At 56.0% G+C, this 26,807-nt stretch overlaps 3 protein-coding genes across 6 annotated transcripts; 2 read left to right on the top strand and 1 right to left on the bottom strand.

The window, feature by feature from the left end:
• The first annotated feature begins 866 nt into the window (after positions 1-866).
• P3H3 (prolyl 3-hydroxylase 3) lies at positions 867-14,352 on the top strand. The gene is made up of 15 exons (XM_069581379.1): positions 867-1,408; positions 2,237-2,389; positions 2,744-2,945; positions 3,042-3,173; positions 3,639-3,775; positions 5,525-5,614; positions 6,813-6,865; positions 7,015-7,082; positions 7,177-7,301; positions 11,470-11,571; positions 11,845-11,995; positions 12,172-12,289; positions 12,368-12,443; positions 13,518-13,658; positions 13,805-14,352. Exons 1-15 carry the CDS (start codon positions 935-937, stop codon positions 13,955-13,957), a joined length of 2,175 nt encoding a protein of 724 aa, XP_069437480.1. The 5' UTR covers positions 867-934; the 3' UTR covers positions 13,958-14,352.
• A 262-nt stretch (positions 14,353-14,614) lies between these two features.
• Positions 14,615-21,818, top strand: GNB3 (G protein subunit beta 3). 3 transcript variants are annotated; one of them, XM_069581382.1, is made up of 11 exons: positions 14,615-14,968; positions 15,418-15,540; positions 15,764-15,853; positions 16,115-16,153; positions 17,935-18,041; positions 18,139-18,202; positions 18,316-18,478; positions 18,561-18,627; positions 18,717-18,918; positions 20,239-20,455; positions 21,229-21,818. In XM_069581382.1, the coding sequence occupies exons 3-11, from the start codon at positions 15,797-15,799 to the stop codon at positions 21,333-21,335; spliced, it is 1,023 nt and encodes a 340-aa protein (XP_069437483.1). In that variant the 5' UTR covers positions 14,615-14,968; positions 15,418-15,540; positions 15,764-15,796; the 3' UTR covers positions 21,336-21,818. The 3 variants fall into 3 exon arrangements, with proteins under 3 accessions (XP_069437483.1, XP_069437482.1, XP_069437485.1); XM_069581381.1 differs by lacking the exon at positions 14,615-14,968 and having other exon boundaries at positions 15,364-15,540; XM_069581384.1 differs by lacking the exons at positions 14,615-14,968; positions 15,418-15,540 and adding an exon at positions 17,003-17,024 and having other exon boundaries at positions 15,772-15,853.
• A 1,741-nt stretch (positions 21,819-23,559) lies between these two features.
• Positions 23,560-26,759, bottom strand: CDCA3 (cell division cycle associated 3). 2 transcript variants are annotated; one of them, XM_069581386.1, is made up of 6 exons: positions 26,572-26,759; positions 25,659-25,833; positions 25,002-25,128; positions 24,509-24,802; positions 24,037-24,140; positions 23,560-23,908 (listed from the first exon to the last, which is right to left on the bottom strand). In XM_069581386.1, the coding sequence occupies exons 2-6, from the start codon at positions 25,776-25,778 to the stop codon at positions 23,756-23,758; spliced, it is 798 nt and encodes a 265-aa protein (XP_069437487.1). In that variant the 5' UTR covers positions 25,779-25,833; positions 26,572-26,759; the 3' UTR covers positions 23,560-23,755. The 2 variants fall into 2 exon arrangements, with proteins under 2 accessions (XP_069437487.1, XP_069437486.1); XM_069581385.1 differs by lacking the exon at positions 26,572-26,759 and adding an exon at positions 26,049-26,145.
• Between the last annotated feature and the right edge of the window lie 48 nt (positions 26,760-26,807).

Raw genomic sequence — 26,807 nt, 5'->3', positions numbered from 1 at the left:
GAGCAGCAGCGGATGGAGGCCCAGAAATACACCCAGAGAGAGACAAGTATGCAGACAATCACAGAGATGGGCTTCTGGGAGCATCTTGGGCTGGGGTGGAGGAGCATGGAGATACACTTGAGTTTGCTGGTGTCAGGTGTAAAGGATCTTTGTTGAGATCTGTGAAGGTGGTTTTAGAGGTTGTCTCTGTCTTCCATGGGCTTTCCTTGTGGCTCAGAACATAAAGAATCTGCCTGCAGTGCAGGAGACTCGAGTTTGATCCCTGGGTCGGGAAGATCCCCTAGAGAAGGGAATGGCAACCCACTCCAGTATTCTAGCCTGGAGAATCCCATGGACAGAGGAGCCTGGGGGACACATTGCATGCCTCAGCTCTCCTCCTTTCCCCAAATGTGTATGCGCCCACTTTCTGGGCAGGAAAACGTTTGAGCAGACTTGGTGTCAGGCCTGGAGTTTACCCTCCGCCCTGCAGCATTCTAAAGCTCTTTTTCTTCTACAAGTGCGGGTGGGTGTGCGGGAGGCTTCCACTCTCCTTTTCCTGGGCCCAGAGTGGAGGGGAGTCCAGTCCATCATAGCGATTCCCGCACGATGGGCCCCCCGAGGTTGGAGTCAGGGGTCCTAAGAGGCTCCTCAGGCCTGCTCCAGGGCCGGCTTCTGCCCTGTTCTCTCCACCGTCTGTTTCTCGCTGGACGCCACCCAGCTTGTCCTAAAGCCCACGTTCTCCACGTTCTGCCGCCGCCGCGGGCGTCCTCAGACTCCAGTCTCTCTCTCACCCCGGCCTCTCCGGGCTGGGGCTCGGGCGCATCAGCTCCCGGCGGCGCTCCTCCCTCCTCTCCATCCCTCCTTCCTTTCCCCTCCCTCTTCCTTCCCCCTTTTCCTCCCTCTCGCTCTCGGCTCCCTCAGTTCCCTCCTGCAGCCAGCCGGCGGCTCTGGCGCGATGCTCCGGCTCCTCCGGTGGCTGCTGCTCCTGTTGCTCCTGCCTCCCCCGGGATCCCCCGAGCCCCCCGGCCTGGCCCCGCCGTCCCCGGGGGCGCCTCCCCAGGCCCCCGACTTGCTCTACGCGGACGGGCTGCGCGCCTACGCGGCGGGGGCCTGGGCGCCCGCGGTGGCGCTGCTTCGGGAAGCGTTGCGGAGCCGGGCGGCGCTGGGCCGCGCGCGGCTGGACTGCGGAGCGCACTGCGCGGCCGAGCCGGGGGTCTCGCTCCCCGCCGCCCCGGGGCCCGACTCCGGGCCGGGGGCCTGGGAGCCGCTGCTCCTCCGCGCGGCGCTGCGGCGCGCCGAGTGCCTGACCCAGTGCTGGGCGCGGAGGCTGGGCCCCGGGGGCGCGGCGCGGCTCCGCGTGGGGAGCGCGATCCGGGACGCCTTCCGCCGGCGGGAGCCCTACAACTACCTGCAGAGGGCCTACTACCAGGTGCGGGGCCCGGGGGTCCTCCTGCAGCTCCCGGGAAGGGGCGGCGAGCAAACGCCGGGACTCGGGTGGGGCTGTGTGGTCAGGACCTCGCCTTTGGAGTAGGTCCTGGCAAACCGCGACCATTACCTACAGAGTGGGGCACGGCCTCGGGAGGGTGGCAGCAAAGTTGGAAGGGGGTGGAAGCCGATCGAAGATGGAGGGCAGGGGCCTGGAGTTCTAGGAAGTCTTACTGAGACCTACGTGGAGTGATAGCGCCTCTTCCCAGGAATGAAGTGGGGCGGGGACAGGGGCGGGAGACGCAGCTGGAGAGAGGGAACTGGGGGGCGAGTAGGGGGTGAGCGTGAGCCTCCGCTTGGGGCAGGAGAGAGCTTCGGGAAAGAAAGAGGAGGTGGGCAGGGCTGAGGGCTCCGGTGTCCGGTCGTGGGACCCTGCCCAGCTACTGGTGCGGTAGCTGTTGCCTACTAACGCCTACGTGGCCCGGGAAGGGGGGCGCCGGTCACACACACCTCAGCTCAGGGTCCTAGAGACCTGCGGCTTTTGGTGGCGGCTAGGGTCACCCCTACATCCCCACCTTGCGCGGCCATCACTTCCACCTTGTCTCTCCAGTGAGGTCCCTCTGCCCACACCCCACCCACTCCAGTCTCTGAGACCCCCTTTCGGTGGCTACCAGACTCCTGAGAGTCCCCACTTACTGGGGGTCTGGAGGTTGGGTGGTGGGCAGCTTTCACCTACCAGTCTTCCAGAAGGCTAGGGTGGGGATGCTGGGGAGGGGCAGACTCTGACACCCCTGCCCTGGGGGCTGACTCCCCCATCCCTCCCGCGCCTCAGCTGAAGAAGCTGGACTTGGCAGCAGCCGCTGCGCACACCTTCTTTGTGGCAAACCCAGCACACCTGCAGATGCGGGAGGACATGGCTAAGTACAGACGGATGTCAGGGGTTCGGCCACAGAGCTTCCGGGACCTGGAGACGCCCCCATATTGGGTGAGACCCTCAGCTTGACCCCAGCCCACCCCCCAACCTTTGACTGATGGGATACACAGGCCTCGCCTGGCTGCGCACTGTCTACTGGGCATCAGGAAATCCGGGTGTGTCCTCTGTGACCCTGACGGGAGGGTCCCTCTCTGGGACCTGGTTTTCCTCCTGAGACTCGAAGTCTCACGTGCTAACAGTCGGATTCTCAGGCTTGCCCTGTATTCCCCAAGGTGACCTGAGACCTGGAGTCCAGGCCCCAGGGAGGCCAACGCCCCTCCCCTTCTTTCTGTCTCCCAATCTATCTTGGCACCCTCCAGCCCCACCCCCAGGATGTCGGTGACTGACCTTTCCCCTCCCCAACAGGCAGCCTTTGACACCGGCCTGGAGCATCTTGGGCGCCAGGAGGCAGGCCTGGCACTGCCCTGGCTGGAGGAGGCCCTGCAGGAGAGCCTGGCCCAGGTGGAGAGCTGCCGGGCTGGCTGTGAGGGCCCCGAGGAACAGGAGAGGGAGGCAGAGGAGGAGGAGGGGACTGGGAGCCAGGGCGGTCTGTATGAAGCCATCGCAGGTAAGGGGCTGGAGTGCGGGGGGTGGGGATCACGGTGCCGTGGGGTGGGGGGAGGCATATCACTAGCTGAGTGAGTCCCCCTTGTGTCCCCTACAGGGCACTGGACCCGTGTCCTGCAATGCCGGCAGCGCTGCGTGGGGGACGTGGCCACGCGTCCTGGTCGCAGCCTCCCTGTTCCCGACTTCTTTCCCACCCAACTGAGGCGGCTGCACGAGGCCCATGCTCAGGGTCAGTGAGGGGGAAGGGTGAGCCCCGGGTGGGTGGGCTGGGGCTGGAACCCGGAGAGTGAAGGTCTGTCTCTGATGGTACCCAGAGCTCCACCTCTCCATCCTTCCATCTATCTCTGCATCTGAGTAGGTCGAGGCTCCCTGGGGACCATCACCTCAGAGGACTCTGGCTCTCCATTGTGGGATGCTCGGGAGCTGGGTCACAGGGCTCTTTCTGTCCTCGCTGCTTCTCACTTTCCTTTCTTCTCTCCTCTCTTCCTCCTGTCTGAACTCTGCCCGCACAGCCCAGGTATGTTCCAGGAAGCTTTGGAAAGAAGCAATGGATGAGGCTGTCTGCTGGGTGGGATGGTCACTGGGAGACCACCTTCTCCGGCTCTGCCTCTGTCCCCCGGCTCTTGGCCCTGCCCAGGATGACTGGGGTGTTTGGTCTCTGGGCCGCACCCCCAAGCTGTTGCTCTGTCCCCAGTGGGGAATCTGTCCCAGGCTACGGAGAATGTTCTGAGCTTCCTGCTCTTCTACCCGGAGGATGAGGCTGCCAAGACGGCTCTGGACCAGTACCAGGCCCAGCTGGGGGAGCCGAGACCTGGCCTCGGGCCCAGAGAGGTACCCCCTACTCACTTACCCTGTGGATGTGTGCTAAGTTGCTCAGTCGTGTCCGACTCTTTGGGACCCCATGGACTGTAGGCCCACCAGGCTCCTCTGTCCATGGGATTTCCAGGGCAAGAACACTGGAGTAGGTGGCCATTCCCTTCTCCAGCTCACCCGGTGAGGTTGTCCTGAATCAGACAAATACAGTGGAGAAGTCACCTGGACCCGCCCCCCATTCTGGCCAAAGGTGACCCCAAGTTCAGCATCTGGCCTTGTGTCCACTCCCTGCTCCCCACTTCAGGCTGTCTTTCTGTTTTTTTCTAACTTATTTCGGCTGCACTGGGTCTTCATGTGGCCCACAGGCTCATCTCCTTGGCACGTGGGTTTTCTCTAGTTGGTGCACGCCTTCTCTTGTTACAGTGTGTGGGCTTAGTTGCCCTGCGGCTTGAGGGATCTTAGTCCCTGACCAGGGATTGAACCCATGTCCTCTGCATTGGAAGGTGGTTTCTTTTTTTAGCAGAAACATTACTTTACTGACAATGGTTCACATAGTCAAAGTGAAGGGAAAGTGAGTCACTTAGTCGTGTCCCACTCTTTGTGAATCCACTGACTGTACAGTCCATGGAATTCTCCAGGCCAGAATACTGGAGTGATAGCCTTTCCCTTCTCCAGGGGATCTTCCCAATCCAGTGATCGAAACTAGGTCTCCTGCATTGCAGGCGGATTCTTTACCAACTGAGCTATCAGGGAAGCCCTCCCATATAGTCAAAGCTGTGGTTTTTCCAGTAGTCATGTATGGTTTTGAGAGTTGGACCATGAACAAGGCTGAACACCGAAGAATTGATGCTTTTGAACTGTGGTGCTGGAGAAGACTTCTGAGAGTCCCTTGGACTGCAAGGAGATCCAACCAGTCAATCCTAAAAGAAGTTAGTCCTGGATATTCATTGGAAGGACTGATGCTGAAGCTGAAGCTCCAATACCTTGGCCACCTGATTTGAAGAACTGACTCACTGGAAAAGACCCTGATGCTGGGAAAGATTGAAGGCAGGAGGAGAAGGGGACGATAGAGGATGAGATGGTTGGATGGCATCACTGACTCAATGGACATGAGCCTGAGCAAGCTCTGGGAGTTGGTGACAGACAAGGAAGCCTGGCGTGCTGCAGTCCACGGGATCACAAAGAGTTGGACATGACTGAGCAACTGAACTGAACTGGGTTGTTTATTTATTTATTTATTTTGGCTGTGCTGATTGCTGCATGGGCTTTGGATGGAACCTGTGTCTCCTCATTGGCAGGCAGATTTTCTTTGCTGTTGTTAAGATTTTTTTTAATGTGGACCATTTTTTTTTTAAGCCTTTATTGAATTTGTTACAGTCTTGTTTCTATTTTATGTTTTTTTTTTGCATTTTGGCTGCAAGGCATGTGAGATCTTAGTTTCCCAACTAGGAACTGAATCCTTACTGCTTGTGTCGGAAGGCAAAGTCTTAACTGCTGGACCACCAGGGAAGTCCCCTGGCTCTACTTCTGAGTCCAGGCCAGCTTTCTTCCTTTAAACTCACCCCTGCTTGCCCCAACCTGTGCACAAGTGGGCACGTGTGTATACACACACACATACATACACCCCAGTCTGAGCTCGGAGACCCTGACTGCTGAGGGAGGAGGGTTGACAGAGGGGCAGGACCAGGCTTAGGGAGCCTGTGGGCAGCCCTCCTCTTTTCCAGCCTTAACTCTCCCCCTCCCGCTGTCCGCTCCTACTGTCCCCAGGACATCCAGCGCTTCGTCCTTCGATCCCTGGGGGAGAAGAGACAGCTGTACTATGCCGTGGAGCACCTGGGGGCCAGCTTCAAGGATCCCGTGAGTGACCCCGCTTCTCCCCCTGGCCGCCCCCAGGAGGGGGACAGCAGCAGTGCCCTACGGGGTATGCCACGTCCCTCCTCAACAGCACGTCTCATTTCTCCACAACCCCGTGAGGCTTGGAGAGGACTCTGTGCCCCAGGGTCACAAGACACAGGCAGGTGCCTGTGGTCACAGGCAGCTTTGGGATCACGCAGGCCTAGGTGTTGGTCTCTCTGCCACAGACAAGCTCTGGACCTTTGCTGGCTTGGCCTCAGCTTCCCTGTAAAATGGAAACACCATACTTATAGCTCTGTTGAAGTCATGTCACTTGCTACAAAGTACAGGAAAGTCTGATGCTTGTTTTCATACTCTTCTTTCTGTGGTAGTTTTGAGGGGAACCTAAAAGGCAGAGGTTATTCTCGTCAATGCTCCAGCGTCAGGCAGGCTCCCGCAGCCTTCTCGGCTATCTTGCTGTTTGAAGCCAGTGTTTCCTAACTGGGAGAAAAGGGGCTGTCCCTACTCTGCCCAGAAGGTGTCGCTAGCATCCTTGTGTCGTGGCCGTCAGAGATGTTTGCAGACATTGCCCTGTCCCCTAACGGACAAGTCTGTTGGGCACCGTCGCTTAAATCCCAACCCTGTCTTTAGGGGCTGTGTGACCTTGGGCATGTTACTTTATGTTTTTGTGTCTCAGAGCCCTCAGCTGCAAAATGGGCACATTAATACGACCTGTTTGATAAGACTATTGTAAACTTTAAATGATAAACTCCACATCTGTATAGAAAGCTCTTCCCTGGTGGCTCAGATGGTAAAGCATTTGCCTGCAACGCAGGAGACTCGGGTTCCATCTCTGGGTGGGGAGGATCCCCTGGAGAAGGGAGTGGCAACCCACTCCAGTATTCTTGCCTGGAGAATCCCATGGACAGAGGAATCTGGCGGGCTACAGTCCATGGGGTCGCAAAGTCGGACACGACTGAGCGACTAACACACATATAAAGCTCTTTAAAAAGCACCTGGCGAACAGTGCTTTGTAAGTTGTTGTTATTATGATTGCGGTGTTTGGCCCAGTACCCAGGGCTCCTGACAATGAGTCCAGGGCTTCCCCATTTCCACCTTCCCCTCTGGAAGCAGGAGGACTATAGTATGGTAGCCCATGGTCTACCGTCAAGGTCTCAGAGGTGGACTTGGCAGGTGATGGTTCTTTTCCTGACCATCCCAGGACCTATGGACCCCAGGTGCCTTCATCCCCGAGGGCCTTAGAGAAAAGCTCAGGTAGGAGGTGCCTTGCGGTGGGAGGGGCGTGGCCTGGGTGGGAGGGGCGTGGCCTGCGTGGAGGGTAAGGGGAGGAGTCCTGGGAGGCGGGGTTGGAGAGATGGGTCTGGACTGGCCTGTGTTCATTGAGCATGTTTCTCACCCCTGAGAGAGGATCAGGAGAAGAGGCCGTGGGATGATGAGCCTCCACAACCAAAGCCCCTGACTCACTGGAAGGGTGAGTTCCTGGGACAGCAGGAGGCAGGAGCCTGGAAGGGTCTGGGTCTGCCCTCGGGGGACCATCAACCCGCTGCCCTGTCCCTCCCCCGCAGATGTCCTCCTCATGGAGGGAGTAACCCTGACCCAAGACGCGAGGCAGCTGAATGGGTCGGAGCGAGCTGTGCTGGACGGGCTGCTCACCCCGGCGGAGTGTGGGGTGCTGCTGCAGCTGGCCAAGGTGAGAGGACCTGTAAGGAGCTGGCACAGTGCTACTGGGGGACCCTCAGGCACAGCTGCCTGCCCCCTTGCTGTTGGCCTGTCCTCCCCCCGCCCCCGCCACCCTCCCCACTCCTCTGCCCTCTCAGACCCTCCACTGGGGACTGCTGATGTTCTCTCCCTCCTGTGGACAAGTTCCTTTTCCTCTCAACTTAACTGACATGGGGCTTCCCCAGTGACAGCTCAGCGGGTAAAGAATCCATCTGCAATGCAGGAGACACAGGAGGTGCAGGGGCAATCCCTGGAAAAGTCCCCTGGAGGAGGAAGTAGCACCCCACTCCAGTATTCTTGTGTGCAGAATCCCATGGACAGAGGAGCCCGGTGGATTACAGTCCAAAGGGTGGCAAAGAGTTGGACATGACTGAGCGACTAAGCTGACATGGCATAGCGGGCATGGGCTGGACATTTTACAGAAGTTTGCTAGAAACTGATGGGAGGAACAAAACAAAAAACGTAAATGCATCAAAAAGGGTGGGTGTGCAGGTGAAGATGCCTTGGTTGGCTGAGAGCTTAGTTATTGGCTCTGCAGGCACACAGGCTGCTTCTCCATCATCACGTCTCTCGGGCTGAATGATCTGTATTCACCAGGTTGAGTCTGCCAATATATGAAACTTCAGTCTCACTCTGGGTTTGTTCTTCTCTGAGTCCCTGGTAATACTGGAAATACCCAGGTTCCAGGGAGAAGCAGATAAACACAGACTGTGCATTTGGGAACTCAGTGTACAGAGAAGGCATCAGGCGTGGAGACATAATCACAGCAGGTGGTGAGTTTGATAAAAGACGTACTCATCCAATTAGAAGCACCAAGATGAAAAGTACAGAAGAATTCCTGGAAGGGGTGGCATTTGAGCTTCATCTTAAGCATGAGTTAACCAGACAGCATGAGTTGCCAACATCCATTGGATCATAGAAAAAGCAAGGGAATTCCAGAAAAACATCTACTTCTGCTTCATTGACTATGCTAAAGCCTTTGACCGTGGAGAAACAACAGCACACTGTGGCAAATAAAGAGATGAGAATGCCAGATCACCTTACTTGCCTTCTGAGAAACCTGTATGCAGGTCAAGAAGCAAAATTCAGAATCAGACATGGAATAATGGACTGGTTCAAAATTGGGAAAGGAGTACATCAAGGGTGTATATTGTCACCCTGCTTATTTAACTTCTATGCAGAGTACATCATGTGAAATGGCGGGATGGATGAAGCACAAGCCAGAATCAAGATTGTTGGGAGAAATATCAATAACCTCAGATATGCCAATGACACAACCCTTATGGCAAAAAGCAAAGAGTAACTAAAGAGCCTCTTATGGGGACTTCCCTGGTGGTCCAATGGCTAACACTCTGTGCTCCCGGTACAGGGGGGCCGGGTTCTGTCCCTGCTGCAAATAAAAGTTCACATGCTGCAATGAAAGATCCTGAGTGTTGCAACTAAGACCCGGCTCAGTAAAATAAATAAGTAAATAAAATATTAAAAAAAATAAAGAGCCCCTTATGAAGATGAAAGAGTAGAGTGAAAAAGCTGGCTTAAAACTCAGCATTCAGAAAATGAAGATCATGGCATCTGGTCCCATCACTTCGTGGCAAATAGATGGGGAAACAATGGAAACAATGGCAGACTATTTTCTTGGGCTCCAAAAATCACTGCAGATGGTAACTGCAGCCATGAAATTAAAAGATGCTCTTGGAAGAAAAGCTATGGCAAACTTAGGCGGCATATTAAAAAGCTGAGACATTACTTTGCCAGCAAAGGTCGGTCTAGTCAAAACTATGGTTTTTCCAGTAGTCATGTATGGATGTGAGAATTGGACCATAAAGAAGGCTGAGTGAGGCTTGATCACGCTTTTGCATATGCCAAGCCTCCTTCCTGGGGGATATGCCGGGGGCCAGCGTGAGGAACTCTGCCCATGGCAACTGAGAACTGAAGTATTGATACTTTTGAACTGTGGTGCTGGATAAGACTCCTGAGAGTCCCTTGGACTGCAAGGTGAAAGAGTAGAGTGAAAGTGTAGAGTTGATCCAACCAGAAAATCCTAAAAGAAGTTAGTCCTGGGTATTCATTGGAAGGACTGATGCTGAAGCTAAAGCTCCAATACTTTGGCCACTTGATTCTAAGAACTGACTCACTGGAAAAGACCCTGATGCTGGGAAAGATTGAAGGCAGGAGGAGAAGGGGATGACAGAGGACAAGATGGTCAGATGGCATCACTGACTCAATGGACATGAGTTTGAGCAAACTCTGGGAGATAGTGAAGGACAGGGAAGCCTGGCGTGCTGCAGTCCATGGGGTAGCAAATAGACTGGACTGAACGACTGAACAACAGCAACAACAACCAGATAAAGAAGGGAGGAAAATCAGGCTGCCGGGAAGAAAAATGAGGGGGCGGGGTTTGGGAACTGGAGTGGAGCACAGGAGTTCAGAGCATGGGCGTGCCCAGCAGGAATTACCTGTGTGGCCTTGGGCCATGTATTTCAACATCTGTGAGCCTCGTTTCCTCCTCTACAAAACAGGGCTAAACACGGTGGTTTTGTTGTAAGGCTGTTTATGAGGATTAAATGAGTCAGTACACGGTAAAGCTCTTGGAAGAATGTGCAAATACTCAGTATGAGCTGTTGCTATTATCAGGCTGTGTATTATCCAGGGGCAGGAATGGGGAGGAGGCGCGGGTTGAGAGATGGGTGAGGACCTCTGTACCCTGCCAAGGAGTTTGGGCTCTCTTTGTAGATGGTGGACAGTTTACAGAAGGATTTAAGGAGGAGTGGATTTTTGTCTTCTGCAGAACTCCAAAGTGCAGGGTCTGGAGTCTTCGTCCTCTAGGACCGGGAGCGCCCTCTAGTGGCAGCACAGAGAATGCAACGGGACAGGGAAGTAAGGAGGAGCTTAGGGGTGACAGCCCTCGGGTAGGTCTCATTTCAAGGCAATGAAGACGAGGACAGATGAGAAATATTTAGAAACTCAAAGAAAGAGAAGTTAAGAACTAAATCTGTGTGTGTGTGTGTGTGGGTGCTCAGTCTTATCCAACCTTTTGGTACCCCATGGAGCCACCAGGCTCCTTTGTCTATGGGGTTGTCCAGGCAAGAATACTGGAGTGGGTTGCCATTTCCTCCTCCAGGGGATCTTCCTGACCCAGGAACTGAACCTACATCTCTTACGTCCCCTGCATTGGCAGGCAGGTTCTTTACCACTAGGGCCTCAGAGGAAATCTATGTGAGTGATGAAGAATGAACTCAAGGGTAACTCCCCAGTATCAGCTATCCCCTAGCCTCTGCCAGGGCGCTTGCAAGGTTGTAACTCTGCTTTAATTTTCCATGTAATACATCACTGTCTGAATTGACCTGGTTTGTTTTTCTCAGAATATAAAGCCTGTAGTAGCAGGGACTTTTCGTGTTCGCAGTTGAGTCCCCAGTGCCCAGAACAGTGCCTGGCACACGGTGCTCAATGCCTACTGAATGATGGATGAATGAATGAGAGCTTGAGTGACTAGGTGGCCTCTCAGAGATGAGGCTTATGTACGGGGTAACTAGATAGTGGTGCTTTGAGCTTCAAAAAGCAGACTGAATAGAAAAAAGAAAGAAAAAGCAGATTGAAGAGGTGTCAGTAAAGGGTGATGAGAGTTGTGGAGGCAGTTGGAGGATTTGGAGTCAGCATCAAGGGTTCCCACATTCTCCAAGAGTGTGTCAGGTGAGAAGGGATGGGAGAGAGATGTGTCGGCTGGTGCCACGTCCCCACCTCAGGTCTGCGGGGACCTGGCCTAACTGTTGAACCTCCTGCCAGGGTCTTGCTCCAGAGAGACTCCTCTGTTCTCAGCCCGTCAGAAAGAGTGATTGAGCGCGTCCTGCCCCTTTCCCTGCTGTCCTGATCTCCCGGAGCCCCTTCCGCACTGTAGGAAGCCCTCCAGAGTCCTATGCACAGTCCCCTCGGCCAGTGGGGTTCCAGATATTTACCAGGAGTGACCACACAGACGTGGAGTTGGTCATTCTCTGGAAAGGGCAGCAGCTCAGAGAACTGCAGGAGCTTCTAGCCTCTTCCAGGGACTGGCTGGTTGGAGGGAAGGCTGTGTAGCCCTGTGAGGTGGGTGGTAGCCCGGATCTGGGCAGGGTGACCCCATAGCCAACTCCCTCTCTGCTTAGGATGCAGCTGAGGCTGGAGCCAGGTCTGGCTATCGGGGTCGCCGTTCCCCACACACCCCCCACGAACGCTTTGAGGGGCTCACGGTACTCAAGGCCGCGCAGGTGAGGAGACACAGAGCTGGAGAAGAGGGCTGGTCTCTCTGCTTGTGGAGGGCTCTCCTGGGACTCAGGAGTTCTCAGCCCAGGACTGATGGAGGGGGTTCCCCACTGAGGGATCCAGGTTGTTGCCACAGAGATAATGAAAGGAGCGGTCTGGGCTGGGTTGATGGGCAGCTGCGAGCCCCAAACCATGGGTGGATGGCAGTGGAGGTGGGGTAGGGGCTGGGACCAGCCTTACCACACTTCCCCTTCCCCACCCTTTATTCTCTGCCGCAGCTGGCCCGGGCTGGGGCAGTGGGCAGTCAGGGTGCCCAGCTGCTCCTGGAGGTGAGCGAGCGGGTGCGGAGCCTAACCCAGGCCTACTTCTCCCCCGACCGGCCCCTGCACCTCTCCTTCACCCACCTGGTGTGCCGGAGCGCCATAGAAGGTAACCTCCAGGGCCCCCCCCATCGCAGGGCCCTGCACATCCTCAGCATCCCTGCTGTGTGGGTTTCCATCTTCACTGCAGGAGGACTGACGCCCCTGCCCAGTGGGGGCTTGGCTGTGACCCTGGATCTATAGGGTGGGTGTGGGTGGGCGCCCACCAGGCCCTTGGCTTCTCAGGGGAGCAGGCCCAGCGCATGGACCTGAGCCACCCGGTGCACGCCGACAACTGTGTCCTGGATCCCGACACCGGGGAATGTTGGCGGGAGCCCCCGGCCTACACCTACCGAGACTACAGGTCGGTGGCCCTCCAGGGGCTGGGCGGGACACCTGGCTGGGGTCTCACTGCCTGCCTCCTGTCTTCCTCTCTCCCCAGTGGACTCCTCTACCTCAACGATGACTTCCAGGGTGGGGACCTGTTCTTCACAGAGCCCAATGCCCTCACGGTCACGGTAACTGGGGGACCAGGGGGCAGGGAGGGGAGCAGGGAGCCCAGCCATAGGCTGGGGATTCAAAGCAGAGGGTGCCCAGAGGCAAATGCAGCGAGATGGCTGGGGCCGCCTTTGTTGCTGTTGTTTAATCGCCAAGTTGTGTCCGACTCTGTGACCCCGTGGATTGCAGCAGGCCAGGCTTCCCTGTCCTTCACTATCTCCCAGAGTTTGCTTAAACTTATGTTTATAGAGTCAACCCTCTCCTTTCCGGCTTCTGCAGCATCTCCCCACTCTTGTCTGTTCAGGGGCTCTCCTAGCTCCTCCCAGGAGACCTCCAAGGGGCCCCTCCAGGCCCTGCCTTCAGTGATCACCTCACTTCCTATAGGAGGGAAGGTGAGGGACTTCCCTGGTTGGTCCTGTGGCTGAGACTTTGTGCCCCAAAGACTCGAAGGCCCAGGTTCGATCCCTGGTTGGGGAACTAGATTCTGCATGCTGCAACTGAAAAATCTTGTGTGTTGTAACTAAAACCCGGTACAGCCAAATAAATAAATAATAAATAACTAAATAAATGATAAAAAACTCAAAAATAAATAAAGGTTGGGCGCTGAAGCACAGGACTCCAAGCCTCTACTCCAGGTAGAAGCTCAGGTCTAGGACCAGCAGAAGGACCGGAGCTGTGATTTTTTATTGTGCATTGCTCTGCCTTATCCATTTAGCTCCTTCTTTGCTCACCACCACCAGCTCCCTGTCATCCAATCCCTCTCTGGGGTGGAAAATGTCCCCAGGACCCTGATGCCCAGAACCCAGAGTCTGGTTGGGCAGAGGGTGGGCAGAAGAAGCAGGGCACAGGGGCGGACAGAGTCCCTTCTCCTTTTGGCTCCAACTCCTCCAGCCTCCAGTCTGGCATTCGGTGCTCCCAGTGGAGGCCTGGTTGCCACTTGCCCCAAGGTAGTCCCTGAACTAAGGAGGGGATGCGGTGGGCAAGAGAGCTCCTGCTGTCTGAGCCCCTACCCCGTCCTGCTCCAGGGAGTCAGGGTCAAGGTCTCTGAAGACCTCTCCCTGGAGCTGAATCTGCCATCCACCCCCCCAACCCAGGCACAGGTTCGGCCTCGCTGCGGCCGCCTCGTGGCCTTCAGCTCGGGCGTGGAGAATCCCCACGGCGTATGGGCCGTGACACGGGGGCGGCGCTGTGCCCTGGCACTGTGGCACACCTGGGCCCCTGAGCACAGGGAGCAGGTGAGCAGGCGGTGGGGCTTGGCTGTGTGAGGGGTGGGCACGCTGGCGGGCAAGGGGTGGGGCTGAGGTGACCCAGGGAGAGTCCCGGGGCAGGGCAGATGCTGGTGAGGGGGAAATCAGCCTAGACCCTCCTCCTCACTCCCCAGGAGTGGACGGAAGCCAAAGACCTGCTGCGGGGGCCGGAGAAGGATGAAGAAGACGTGGCCAGCAGGGACCCCGGCCCAGAACCCCCCAGCCGAAGGCTTCCACGGCTCCAGGACAAGGCTGGGAAGCCGCCTCGCATTCGAGAGGAGTTGTGAGGGGACCGGCCCAGCTTCTCGGGGATATGGCCTCTTGACTTGTGGAGGGTCTGCCTTGATGTCGGGGACCCCTGGGAAGCCCCTGTGTGACCGCTGCAGTACAGTGAGGCCTCCATCCCTGTACCCTGCCATCTTGGGGATCACCAGGGCCACGCAACCCTGGACTTGGAGGACCCTGTACAGACTTAGCCTGGGGACTGGCCTGGGCCCAGCCAGGATGGACCTCTAGGCCTAGGACAGACAGAAGATGGGCAAGGCCGAAGTGGAAAGAACTGGCAGGGGGCAGGGCCAGAGTGGGTGCTGTAAATGAGGAAGATGAGAGAGAGGGTCGCCCCCCCTGCCCTCCCCAGCCTGTCAATAAAGATCCTGACCATCCCTCTGCTGGGGCCAGTCAAGTGTATCGTGGTTTCCATGGTGGCTGGAGGTGGGAGAAGCTGTGGCTGGCCCGGGAGGAGACAGGTATCCTGGGCCTCCCGGAGATGGGCCCCTCCAGTCCGTGATTTGTCAGGGAAATCTCAACCACCTGCCTTCCTCATGCAAATAAACCCTGACCCCTGACAGCTGCTCCCTGGGCCTCTTATTCTAAGCCAGCGTCTTCCCTCTCTGAGCTTGGCCGAGACTTAGGGCAGCCTGATCCCTCTGCTTCTTGGCTTCACGGCCCCAGCAGAGTCCCGCGAGTCGTGAGGGCCCAACACCAGATGCGAGCAGCGGATGGGCTTGCTCTCCACTGCCATCCTCTGCACCCCAAGCTGGGCCAGGCCCGTCCATCCTCTTTGGGTCTCCTGGACCTCCTCCCAACCCCCCAGGATCAGCCCCCGGGGGCAGCTGGTTGGGGTTTGTCCTGAAGAAGGATTATCCAGATCAGTGCCTTCTAATCTCAGCTCCTGCCTGTGCCTCCCCATGGCCACCACAGCCCGCTCCCCCACCACCCTGAGCTCGGGAGCACAACTCGGGGTGTTGACAATGGGCCATCTCTCCTGCTTGCTCTCTGGCTCCTGGGCTATTTGCTAGGTAGGCCCTGATGGTGAAGATCATCACCACGGGATGGGGGGCCAGACCTGTGGGGGCACCCTGGAGCATGGTCGGGCTGCTCCTTTGCACCCTCCCAGACCCAACCCTTAATCCTCACAGCTTTGCTCTAATCCCTTGGGGCCTGATGCTCTGCTCTCTGCCTGGAGAGGGACTGGCCAGGGAAGCACCCCACCCTCCTCCCTCCAGGGCTTGTTGCGGGGTGCGGGGGGGAGGGGCACCCTGCCCTGCTGTAGCCCCACACTCCTGCTCCCACCCTCCCTGGGCTGGGCCTAAGCCCCTCTACAAGCTGCACACCTCCCTCCCCGTCCCCTGGCCCCCCCACCCCACCCCCGCCACCCGCCACCACCCTCCAGCTGATTTCATTTGCCTGACAGTCGTCATTGGCCCTACCCTTCCCTGTCTGCACCCCCCCGCACCCCCCCCCCAAGCGGGGCCAGGCCAGGCCAGCTCCTCTGGCAGCAGAGCCGGGGCAGGTGACGGGCGGGTGTCGCGGCTGAGGGAGCCAGGAGGCGCCTGGGGACCAGAGCTGGAAGCTTAAAGTCAGAGCCCAAGTAAGAGGGGCTGGCCTGGCTCTGCCCTCTGGGTCTGGGGGCTGTGGGGGGCGCGGGGGAGGCCCGGGACTCCAGATGGCAGGGGAGGCGGTGCAGACCACCCAATCCTAGCCCGATGTGGGGAGGGGGCTCCAGCCCCCCATGAGGAGTCTGGTGTGGGACACGAGGAACACAAACGTGGTCTGGTGGGGGTCCCCCTACACACACCCCGTGTCCCCGGCAGGAGACCAAGGAGCCACCCCTCAAGCCGTCCGCCATGGGGGAGATGGAACAGTTGCGGCAGGAAGCGGAGCAGCTCAAGAAGCAGATCGCAGTAACCCCAGAACCCTCCATCCCACCAGGGGACATGGGGAAACCAGGAACCGAGTGTGGCCCCCGGGGGAAGGGCTGGCTTCACCCTGATTGACATCTCAGAGACCCCTGACCTGGAAGTGCCCAGAGACTTCCTGAACTTGGAGCTCAGATTTGAGATGTGCCCCCTGCCCCTCAAAACCCTAGAGCCCCAAACCCACCCACCTAGACACCCGTGCACACACCCTGCCCCTACCCACGCCCATGTCTGCTTTCCCCCCAGGATGCCAGGAAAGCCTGTGCTGACACTACCCTGGCAGAGGTGAGCCCCCTCCACCCCCGACAGGGCCAGAGGGGAGGGGTGGAGGGGAGGGGATGGCGTGGGAGCCCCCTGACCAGCCACAGCCTGGCTCCCATGCTCCAGTACAGTGTGTCCTTGGAATGAGGAACGACATGAATTAATTCATTCAACATTTTGTGAGGTCTGCTATGGGCCAGGCACTGAGCCGGAGCCTAGGGAGGCAGATGCTGTCCTCATCCACAAAACAAGACGGCCAACCCCTCCTGGCTGGCTGGCCAGGAGGAAGAGGACTAGGGCTGTTAAACCAGAAGCCCTGGGAGACTAGCTGTTGCTGTTTAGTCGCAGTCTTGTCTGATTCTTTTGCGACCCCGTGGACTGTAGCCAGCCAGGCTCCTCTGTCCATGGAACTCTCCAGGCAAGAATACTGGAGTGGGTTGCCGTTCCCTTCTCCAGGGGATCTTCCCGACCCAGGGATCGAACCTGCATCTCCTGTGTGTGCAGGTGGATTCTTTACCACTGAGTCACCTGGAAAGCCCAGACAAGACTCTTAATTACGAGCTGACTGATAGTGCACTTTTTCAGTCCTGGATGCGTTTTTTTTCCCCCACATTTTGACATCCTGGAAATTGAGATGCATCCAACAATGATCCTTACAGTTATAATCGGTAGCACTTTTTCTTAGTGATCCATAAAAGAATGGTGCTTCTTGGAGCTGGTGCCATCTTAGATTGAATTAAATGTTAATAATAAGAGTAAACATTTACTGAACATGAGCCAGGCACTGGGCTAAGTTGCTTAAATACATAATTTCATTTAATTTTCCTGACAACTCCTCAAGTCTGGTGCTAAAAACTTCCTTCATTTTTACAGATGGAAAAGGGGGCTCAGAGAGGTAAGTAACTTGCCTGAGATAACAAAGCAAATGAATGGCAGGTCAGGTCTTTTGACTCTGGAGCCCCAGTCTAATGTCTAGAAGGCCAAAGGAGCCTCAGGGGCATCGGACCCCAAGTTTCAGGAGAGTGCAGTTCAGTGCCATGGTGCTGCTCTGGATACCCACTTAGCGCTGGCTGAGCAGCAGCTGTGGGTGAGGGCAGGCTCCTAGCGGCTGGGTTCAACCAAACGTGTGCATATCATCCCAAGTCCATGTGTGGTGGACTCATTGGCAGCTTGAATCGGTCAAGGTGGGGGTGTTTACATGATGGAACCCCCCTTCCCCCTCACCTCCACCCAGGAGAGGTGGTGGTTAAACCCCTAACTACACACCCTGGCCTTGCCCATGTCTGTCTCTACACCCGTCTAAGCCACTCCTGGGCAGGGTTGACTTCTCAGCCCTCAGTCAGGCTAGAGGCCCGACTTCGAGCTGGGCATGGAACAGAAGCTCACGCACAATCCTGGCTCAGACGCTGACACATAGGCATGCACCCTGCTCACCCTGATTTCTTTATTTTTATCTGCGCTGTGTGGTGTGTAGGATCCTAGTTCCCCAATCAGGGATTGAACCCATGTGCCTGCATTTGGAGCACAGAGTACTAACCATACACAGGGAGGTCTGCTCCCCCTGACTTCTGACACCCCCTTTCAGAGCTTTCCTGGTGGCTCAGATGGTAAAGAATCCACCTGCAATGCAGGAGACGTGGATTCAGTTCCTGTGTGGGGAAGATCCCCTGGAGAAGGGAATGGCAACCCACTCCGGTATTCTTGCCTGGAGAATTCCATGGACAGGGGAGGGTGGCAGGCTACAGTCCATGGGGTCGCAAACAGTTGGACACAACCGAGCAACTGAGCTAACTAACTTCCTGCAGCTGGTGTCTGGCCTCGAAGTCGTGGGACGTGTGCAGATGCGGACACGGCGGACCTTAAGGGGACACCTGGCCAAGATCTATGCCATGCACTGGGCCACTGACTCTAAGTGAGGCTTAAGAGGCCTGGGCTGGGGGGCAGGGGGGCTAGGGGGAGACAGGCAGGAAAGGAGGGTTGGGAGCCACGTGTGTCTCTCCTCTGCCCAGGCTGTTGGTAAGCGCCTCGCAAGATGGGAAGCTGATCGTGTGGGACACATACACCACCAACAAGGTATCAGCCCAGCCTACGGCCCCGCTGTCAGCTGCCTTCCTGGGGCATCTCACGCCCTTTCTGTGCCCCGACCTGGGAGCTCAGCCCAGGCCCCTGCCATTCCACCCTTGCAGGTCCACGCCATCCCACTGCGCTCCTCCTGGGTCATGACCTGTGCCTATGCCCCGTCAGGGAACTTCGTGGCCTGTGGGGGGCTGGACAACATGTGTTCCATCTACAGCCTCAAATCCCGGGAGGGCAACGTCAAGGTCAGCCGGGAGCTGTCAGCTCACACGGGTGAGTGAGAGGCCGAGGGTACCTGCGGGTTGTGCCCAGCAGCCAGGGCCCTGTCCTAACCGCCTCCACCCCCCCGACCCAGGTTATCTCTCCTGCTGCCGTTTCCTGGATGACAACAACATCGTGACCAGCTCCGGGGACACCACATGGTGAGGCCCGGGCGCCCGTGGGTGCGATGGCTGGGGCGGTGCCTCTGTGCCGGCCTCGCTGGGTGACAGCGTGTCCCCCCGCCCCGCAGCGCCCTGTGGGACATCGAGACTGGGCAGCAGAAGACTGTGTTTGTGGGGCACACAGGGGACTGCATGAGCCTGGCCGTGTCCCCTGACTTCAGACTGTTCATCTCGGGGGCCTGCGACGCCAGCGCCAAGCTCTGGGACGTGCGGGAGGGGACCTGCCGGCAGACTTTCACGGGCCACGAGTCGGACATCAACGCCATCTGCGTAAGCCCCCCTTGCTTCAGTGTCCTCAGGGGACCACCTCCCCACCCCACCGCCCACTCAGCCTTCATCCCGTCCCACGGCCCCCCGCCCCTTTCCTTCTGACTTTTCACTTTGAAATAATTTCACCCACAGAAAAGTTGCAAGAATAACAGCAACAGTTCCTGTCTGCCCTTCACCTGTGGTCACTGTCCCCTTTCTGCCACATATGCTTTTTGGTTCCCTCTCTGCAGAGGGAGGGAGGAGGGATGGATAGACACACACACGCCCATCTAGATGTAGCTATAGATACTCTTGGTTATTAATTTTTTCCCTGGGTTCTTTGACAATACATTGCGGACCTCACGCCCCTCCAGCCCTTGAATACATCAGTGTGTTGGAGAAGGAAATGGCAACCCACTCCAGTATTCTTGCCTGGAGAATCTCATGAACAGAGGAACCTGATGGTTTTTGGTCCCTTGGGTTGCAAAGTGTTGGACACTACTTAAGTGACTTAGCATATACATACTTCAATATATACTTCCTAAAATCAAGGCCATTCTCTTCCATCGTCATAGTCTAATTCTTTTTTTTTAACATTTATAAATTTCTATTATTATGTTGTGATTTTTATTTTTATTTTATTGCCGCGTAACTTGCAGGATTTTAGTTCCCCCATGCCCCCTGCAGTGGAAGAACAGAGTCCTAACGCCCAGACCACTAGGGAATTCCTGGCAGTCTAATTCTTAAAATCAGGAAGTTTAAATTGATGCAATACTATAGTCTACATCTGTATTCCAATTTCACCAGTTATCTCCAAAATAGCAATGTTTTCTCTGTCCATGAACACGCATCGCATTTCCTTGCCTTGTCTTTTCAGTTTCTTTTAAATTGGAAACCCTTTTTGCCCTTTTCCTGTCTTTGGTGACATTGACACTTTGGACAAGTACAGGCCAGTTTTCTGTAGACTTTCCCTCCATTGGGTTATGAGACGTTTCCTGAGGATGAGATTCAGGATATGCTTGTATACTTGGCCCTGTGCTGACACGCTGATCCAGGGCCTGGAGATGCTGGCATCTGGGACAGCCTCCACCCTTCTGACCGTGTGACTGTGGGCACGCTGCCCACCCACCCTCAGCCCCATGCTGTCCCCTGCCGTGTGGCAGCACTGTGGACAGGGAGGGTGTAGGGAGCCTGGCTGCGGCTGGCAGGCCACAGAAGGGATGGAGCGGGAGCCAGAGAAGCTGAGGGAACTGGCCTAGAGCAGGGAGAGGGCAGGAGAGGTCGAGTGCTGCCCAGGTCTGAGTCCTGACCCTCATCTTCCCCACCCACCTGTATCTGCAGTTCTTCCCCAATGGAGAGGCCATCTGCACGGGCTCAGACGATGCCTCCTGCCGCCTGTTTGACTTGCGGGCCGACCAGGAGCTGACCACCTACGCCCACGAGAGCATCATCTGCGGCATCACGTCCGTGGCCTTCTCGCTCAGTGGCCGCCTGCTCTTTGCGGGCTACGACGACTTCAACTGCAACGTGTGGGACTCCATGAAGTGCGAGCGTGTGGGTAAGAGCCTGCCCGCCATGGCCACCTGGGCTCCCCTGTGGGTACCCTCTCACTGCTGCTCCCTCATTACTGGCTGACTGAGCTCTGCCCCTAGAGCCAGTCCCCTTGGTTCCCAGTCCAGAACCATCTCCTCTCAAAGCGAAGTTGCTCTAAGCGGCCCTTCACCATGGCCCACTGCTGCAGCTGCTCCCCGCCAGAGGAGCCCCTTCCTGTCACCCCCAGACCTGTGGACCTGGACTGTCCAGTCAGGGCTGGGTTTCAGGGGCCTCCATGGAAGGGAAGGGCCACCGTGGGGATTTTGCAGTGACAAGAGACCAGGGGATGGGATGTGACTTGAGGGCCCTGAGCCCAACCCGGGTGCTTCTCTGGGACTGGCCTGGTCTGAAGTTGAATCAGATATTGTGGCTTCCTCTCTTGGGAGAGGCTGGGTTCCCAGGGAAGAGAACACTGGCCAGTCAGGATCCAGACCTTAATTCCACTGCTTACTGTCCGAGTGCCCTTGGCCGAGTCACTTGTCTCGGGGCCTCATTTGGAAGCCCTCCTTCCCCGTTTTCCAGGTCAAGGTGCCCTTGCTTTTCTCTCAGCAGCTGACACAATGTCCAACCCTCCCGTCCCTCACCCACCCCAGATCCTGGAGGGGAGACTGGCTTCGAGGGAAACCCCGCCCCTTAGGACTAATCCGCTTTCCTCATTTAGTCCGATGCCCCGCCCCCGAACCTCTAACCCTGGCTCCCTAACACCTGCCAGGCTGACTCCTCTCCCTTTCTCTTAAGGTATCCTCTCTGGTCACGATAACAGGGTCAGCTGCCTGGGGGTCACAGCTGATGGGATGGCTGTGGCCACCGGTTCCTGGGACAGCTTCCTCAAAATCTGGAACTGAGGAGGCTGGACGAGGGGATGTAAAAGGCCACGAAGACACTCACTCAGCTGCCCCTCTCCTGCCCAGTTTAAGGTTTCTTTGAGCTTTTCTCTTCTACACCCCAGCTTTCCCCCTTTGAGGGCAGTGGGGAGTATGGGGAGCGTGCCTTTGGGAGGCAGCATCAGGGACTCATTAGGGGCGGGGGAACTGCCCCATCTCCTCCCAGGCCTCCCCTCTCCCTTCGTGAGTAAGGACAATGGACCCCCACCCATCCCTAACCCTAACCTTGGCAGGCCTAGCAGGCTCTGTGTCTGAGGCCGCAGGCCCTAGGATTCCTCCCCCAGAGCTACCACCTTTGTCTAGACCTGGTTGGCACAGGGTGCTCGGCCCCGTGACTGTGGCTCTGACACAACTAGGGTCCTGGCCCCTTCCCCTTCATGCTTTCTCCTTTGTCTACCTTCTTGCCTCTCCTCAAGCACCTGCAATAAAGAGTAGCGCCTTGTATGTGTGTGATGTTTATCTCTCATCCTCTCCTCTTCTGGAAAGACACAGGTCCCACTTAAGTAACGAAGTATTACAAGTGTGGTGATAGAGGTTGAGTACCAGATAGCTGCAGGCAGAAGGGAGAGTGGAGGTAGAAACTCAAGCCTCAGGACCAAGGCCTGAGATGGGTCAGGAGCAGAAGGTGGCTGAGGTGGGGTGGGATCTGCACGACAGTTCAACACTGCCTGCCTTTGGTGCGTACAAGTGTGTTTGCATGGAAAGGTTATGTTGAGAAGGAATCAGATTACAAAAGGCCTATAGAAAGCTATAGGCAATGGGGAACAACTGAAGAGTTTTGAGCAGAGTGGTAATAATCAGTGATGCTTCTTGGGAACATCGCCCTCATAGCAATGTAGGTGGATGAAATGGAAGAAGGGGGAGCCTGGAGGGAATGGAGGTAAACAAGGTAGGAAGCAGGTGGCAAGAAATGCAGGAGTGGCAGGACAGAGTGGAGAGGGAAGGGACGGGAAAGAGACTAAAGATACGGAATCACCAGGAGGAAGTGAACCAGGGCAACGATATGGGGTATTCAGAGGGGAAGACTTGAGATGGTGGCCAAGGTTAGGGTTTGGCAGCCAGGGGGAGAGTGCTGTCATTCACAGGGTGAGGGGAGGCAGAGTAACCTTAGGGGAAGAGGACACATTCAACTTCAGACAAGTTGACTCTGAAGTGCCTGTGGGGCAGCTGGATGAAGGTGAGGGTTAGGTACAGAGACCTGGGTGTTACCAGAAATCGGGTGAAGGGCAGTTGAAACCCCAGAAGTGGGGGGAAGGGGTGGTGGTGGGATGAATTGGGAGATTGGGATTGACATATATACACTACTGTGTATCGGATCAAACCAGTCAATCCTAAAGGAAATCAACCCTGAATATTCGTTGAAAGGACTGATGCTGAAGTTGAAGCTCCAATACTTTGGCCACCTGATGTGAAGAGCTGACTTACTTTCCCTGATGCTGGGAAAGATCGAAGGTAGGAGGAAAAGGGAACGACAGAGGATGAGATGGCAGAATGGCATCACCGACTCAACGGACATGAGTTTGAGCAAACTCCAGGAGACAGTAAAGGACAGGGAAGCCTGGAGTGCTGCGGTCCATGGGATCGCAAAGGGTCAGACTTGAGTCAGCAACTGAACAACAGCAATGCATAAAATAGATAGCTAATGAGAGCCTCCTGAATAGCACAGGGAACTCCACTCAGTGCTCTGTGGTGACCTAAACCGTAAGAAAATCCAAGGAAGAGGGGATATATGTATATGTATGGCTGATTCACTTTGTTTAAACCACTTGATTTAATATACAGAAATACGTCAGACACAAAGAAAACCAACGAAGCTCTGAGTCCCAGGGTTGGCAGTTTACGGGGAGTTAAGAGAACGAACCTTTCCAGTCTCCCAGGGCAAGAAGGGGTGGGAGGACCCAGAACATGGCCAGGCCCTGTGATTCAGTTTGTCAGCAGAAACTGACACGGCAGTGTAAAGCAACTATACTCCAATTAAAAAAAAAAAAAGGCCCCAGAAGTAAACATCCAGGGACAGCAAGAGGAAAGGGCCAAGGACAGCACCCTGGGGAACACTGGGATTTAGGGGAGGTGTGTAGATGGAGGTGCCAGCATGGGGACAGTTAGGCCAGGGAATGCAAGCCCCCTCCAGGCTTTCTTCAGACAGGAGACCCAGTGCATGGTTTAGGTATAACACTTAAAAATATAACTTAAAATCACTTGCTTTAATATACAGAAATATGTCAGACACAAAGAAAACCAACGAAGCTCTGAGTCCCAAGGTTGGCAGTTTAGGGGGAGTTAAGAGAATGAACCTTTCCAGTCTCCCAGGGCAAGAAGGGGTGGGAGGACCCAGAACACGGCCAGGCCCTTGGGGAGTCTGGTGCTGGAGCCATGCATGTCTAGCTCTCCACCAAAGGGAAGTGCTGATTTTCCTTGTCGTGACCCTGGCCTTGCTCCCATGCTCGTCCTCCAGTTTTCAGAAGTCGTCCAGTTCCCAGAACAGCCCCTTCCTTTAGTTCCCTAAAGTTTTCACTCAGGGAAGGCTGCTTACCCTGCAAAAGGGATTGGGCAAGGTGAGGGAGGGGAGGAGGCTGTTCGGGGAGAGAAGACCGGGTGGGGAAAAGGCCCCCATCATTACTCTGGCTTTCCTAGTAACAGCTTTCACCCACTTGCCCTTTACCTGTCGTGGGGTCAGAGCCCCGGGGGAGTTGTCATCCTGCAGGATGGTGAGAGGAGACCTCCCTGGCACCTTGCTGTTTGCTTTCCGCCTGCTGCGCTTAGAACCTGTGCAGGAGACACAAGACATGGGTTTGATCTCTGGGTCAGGACGATCCCTTGGAAGAGGTCATGGCAACCCACTCCAGTATCTTGCCTGGAGAATCCCAAGGACAGAGGAGCCTAGCAGGCTACAGTCCACAGGGTCGAAAAGAGTCAGACATGACATAAGTGAGTTAACACGCACACACATACACGCACAGGCACACACATACATGCACAGGCACACACACTTAGAACCTCAAATGAGTAAGGAATTAAAACAAGCAGCCAAAGTTAGGGGCTTTCAGATTATTCCTCCTCTGTCCATCTGTGGACGTTATCCCAGAGTATTCTCCCAATTGTTCTTCCCCATCCTGTGCCCTTAGATTCTGTACCTGAAGATCGAGGAGTCTCGGGGTCTCGCAAGGGCTTGTCTGAGCCCTGGCTGGACACAGGCGTTTCTGAGGCATGTCCTGTTTTCTCCTTGGCAAACACCTGCTCGGCAGAGAGCTCAGTCTGGCTCCCAGGAGGCACCTGATCTTCAAGGGAAACCTGGGTGCCCAGAGGCAAGTCCGGTCGAGGAGATGAAGGTGTCTCTAGGGGCAGAATAGCTTCGGAGGGAAGGCTTAATTTGGGGTCTTCGGTCTCAAATACATCACTCAGTTGTTTCACCAGTGGACTTGGGGGCTCTGGAGAGGGGAGAAGTGACATGAGATAGTGACCATCTGTCACAAATCATTCAGCAAGGAGGAAGGGATACATGGGCCTTAGAATTCGCGCCCTGGTCAGTGAGGGATTGGGAGAAATCATTGGGAGACAGCAAAGTGTTGAAAAAAGAAAGACATGGGTTCAAAGCAGGAGGATGACAGCATTGGGCCCAACACTTACCTCCGCTCGTCTTCATAGGTGTCCGTGCAATGCCAAGGGTAGGAGAGCGGGGATCTGAGTCCTGGACCAGCTTAGGTCCCTCCACCTGCTCCCCTGCTGGCAGGCTTGGCTGTGGGGAGCTCTCTACCTATCAGGACCAAAGGCTAGAATGAGTCTGGGCCCTCAACTCTCCCTTCCCAGGTTTGTAGCCTTAGATCCATAGTGCAGACGGGAATTGCAAAGGCCCTCAGATATTCAGCCTACTTCACCGGGATTGAGAGTATGGAAAATAAGGACTCAAAGGTGAGGGGTATTCGAGGAAGGGAGAGTTCTCTTAGATTAGGACTCTCTTGCTGCTGCTGCTGCTGCTGCTGAGTCGCTTCAGTCATGTCCGACTCTCTGCGACCCCATAGACAGCAGCTCACCAGGCTCCCCTGTCCCTGGGATTCTCCAGGCAAGAATACTGGAGTGGGTTGCCATTTCCTTCTCCAATGCATGAAAGTGAAAAGTGAAAGTGAAGTCGCTTAGTCGTGTCCGACTCTCAGCGACCCCATGGACTGCAGCCCACAGGCTCCTCCGTCCATGGGATTCTCCAGACAAGAGTACTGGAGTGGGACTCTCTTAGCGACTCCGAAACTGAGACAGATTCGCTGCCTCCTCCTTGCCACCCCTGTGTACCTGGATGGGAGTGCGCAGGATGCCGGCGCTGGGTGAACGGGGGTCCGCCACTCGAGCCAGAAGCTTGTTGTGCGGCGGAGGCCGCGCTGGAGTGACTGGGACGCTCTTAGCTGAGCCCATCGTAACCAGCAGAAATAGGATGGGGCAGGGCCCGGCCCGGGAGAGGAGGGGATGCCTGCGAGAAATGACTCAGGTCTCAGCCTTTACGGCGACCACGTTCGACCTTTGATTCCAGACCACCCGATCTCCCCCTCGTTCCCCGCTGAGAAACGGCCTGGCCGCCGGGCCAGAGGTATCTGCGGGGATGATGACTAATACAGTAGACAAGGCAACTCCTTCAGGGCCTGCTGGGCCCTCTAAATTATTCACTAATTTATTCAAATCCCTTACCGGGCCCCAATTCCACCTCTGGGTTCAAAGCGGCTCAATCCTTAACTCCCGAAGCTGAGTTTCAAACTTCCCGCCACGCCCCTGCCCCGACCCTATTGGCTGACTCGATGCCGGCTCCTATAGGCTGTCTCTGTCAGTCCCGCCTCCAATGAAGGAAGCCAATGGGCTGCCTGAACGTCTATCACGGGTCCGTGAGGCCAATAGGCAGCGGCTTGACTCTCCGGGCTGACGCGTCCCCGCTAAGGGGACTTTTGTTCCGTACCGGGCTGCCGGTTGTGAGATTTTGCGGGATGCTAATCTTCGCGTAAGAGACCTTCGGTTTCAAAGTGAAGTGATTTTATTTAAAAATAGAATCATGAGTTAGTACGCCATTATTATTTTCATATCCCGCTGGAGACGGAGTTACGAACATTTTTTTCCTAAGGCCAGAAAGACAGTAATCCTCATTGGTCAACGTAGTTAGCAATCACTCAACACTAGCCCTCTCGAACCCCGCCTCACTGGATAGCCCCTTTTCAAATACCTAGACTACAGCTGCCCTTTAATTTTCCCACTGGACAGGTCTCCCAGGAAAGTTTCTGGGGTTGACTGGTTTAAACAACCATCAGTTCCTGCTCTTCAATAGAAGATACGCGAATGCACTGTAGGGTCCCAGAGTCTCGGCAGCAAAACTCCTGGGCCCACCTCGCTGTTCTACGTGCGCTTTGCCCTGGAGGAGTGGGATTGGCTCTTTCGACCATCGATTGCATTAGAAGTGCT

Source organism: Ovis canadensis, chromosome 3, assembly GCF_042477335.2.
Source record: "Ovis canadensis isolate MfBH-ARS-UI-01 breed Bighorn chromosome 3, ARS-UI_OviCan_v2, whole genome shotgun sequence".
Lineage (NCBI taxonomy): Eukaryota > Metazoa > Chordata > Mammalia > Artiodactyla > Bovidae > Ovis > Ovis canadensis.
This window is presented reverse-complemented; position numbering and strand designations above follow the sequence as displayed.

Bases quoted from the DNA above. Each gene is read 5' to 3' on its own strand.
- GNB3 (XM_069581382.1), top strand. From the start codon at position 15,797: ATGGGGGAGATGGAACAGTTGCGGCAGGAAGCGGAGCAGCTCAAGAAG. The intron at 18,042-18,138 runs GTGAGGCTTAAG...TCCTCTGCCCAG, and splicing joins CACTGGGCCACTGACTCTAA to GCTGTTGGTAAGCGCCTCGC. The intron at 18,919-20,238 runs GTAAGCCCCCCT...CTGTATCTGCAG, and splicing joins CGGACATCAACGCCATCTGC to TTCTTCCCCAATGGAGAGGC.
- P3H3 (XM_069581379.1), top strand. From the start codon at position 935: ATGCTCCGGCTCCTCCGGTGGCTGCTGCTCCTGTTGCTCCTGCCTCCC. The intron at 2,946-3,041 runs GTAAGGGGCTGG...TGTCCCCTACAG, and splicing joins TCTGTATGAAGCCATCGCAG to GGCACTGGACCCGTGTCCTG. The intron at 12,444-13,517 runs GTAACTGGGGGA...CCCCCAACCCAG, and splicing joins CCAATGCCCTCACGGTCACG to GCACAGGTTCGGCCTCGCTG.
- CDCA3 (XM_069581386.1), bottom strand. From the start codon at position 25,778: ATGGGCTCAGCTAAGAGCGTCCCAGTCACTCCAGCGCGGCCTCCGCCG. The intron at 24,803-25,001 runs GTAAGTGTTGGG...TCCCCTCTCCAG, and splicing joins ACCTATGAAGACGAGCGGAG to AGCCCCCAAGTCCACTGGTG. The intron at 23,909-24,036 runs GTAAAGGGCAAG...TCCCTTTTGCAG, and splicing joins GGGCTCTGACCCCACGACAG to GGTAAGCAGCCTTCCCTGAG.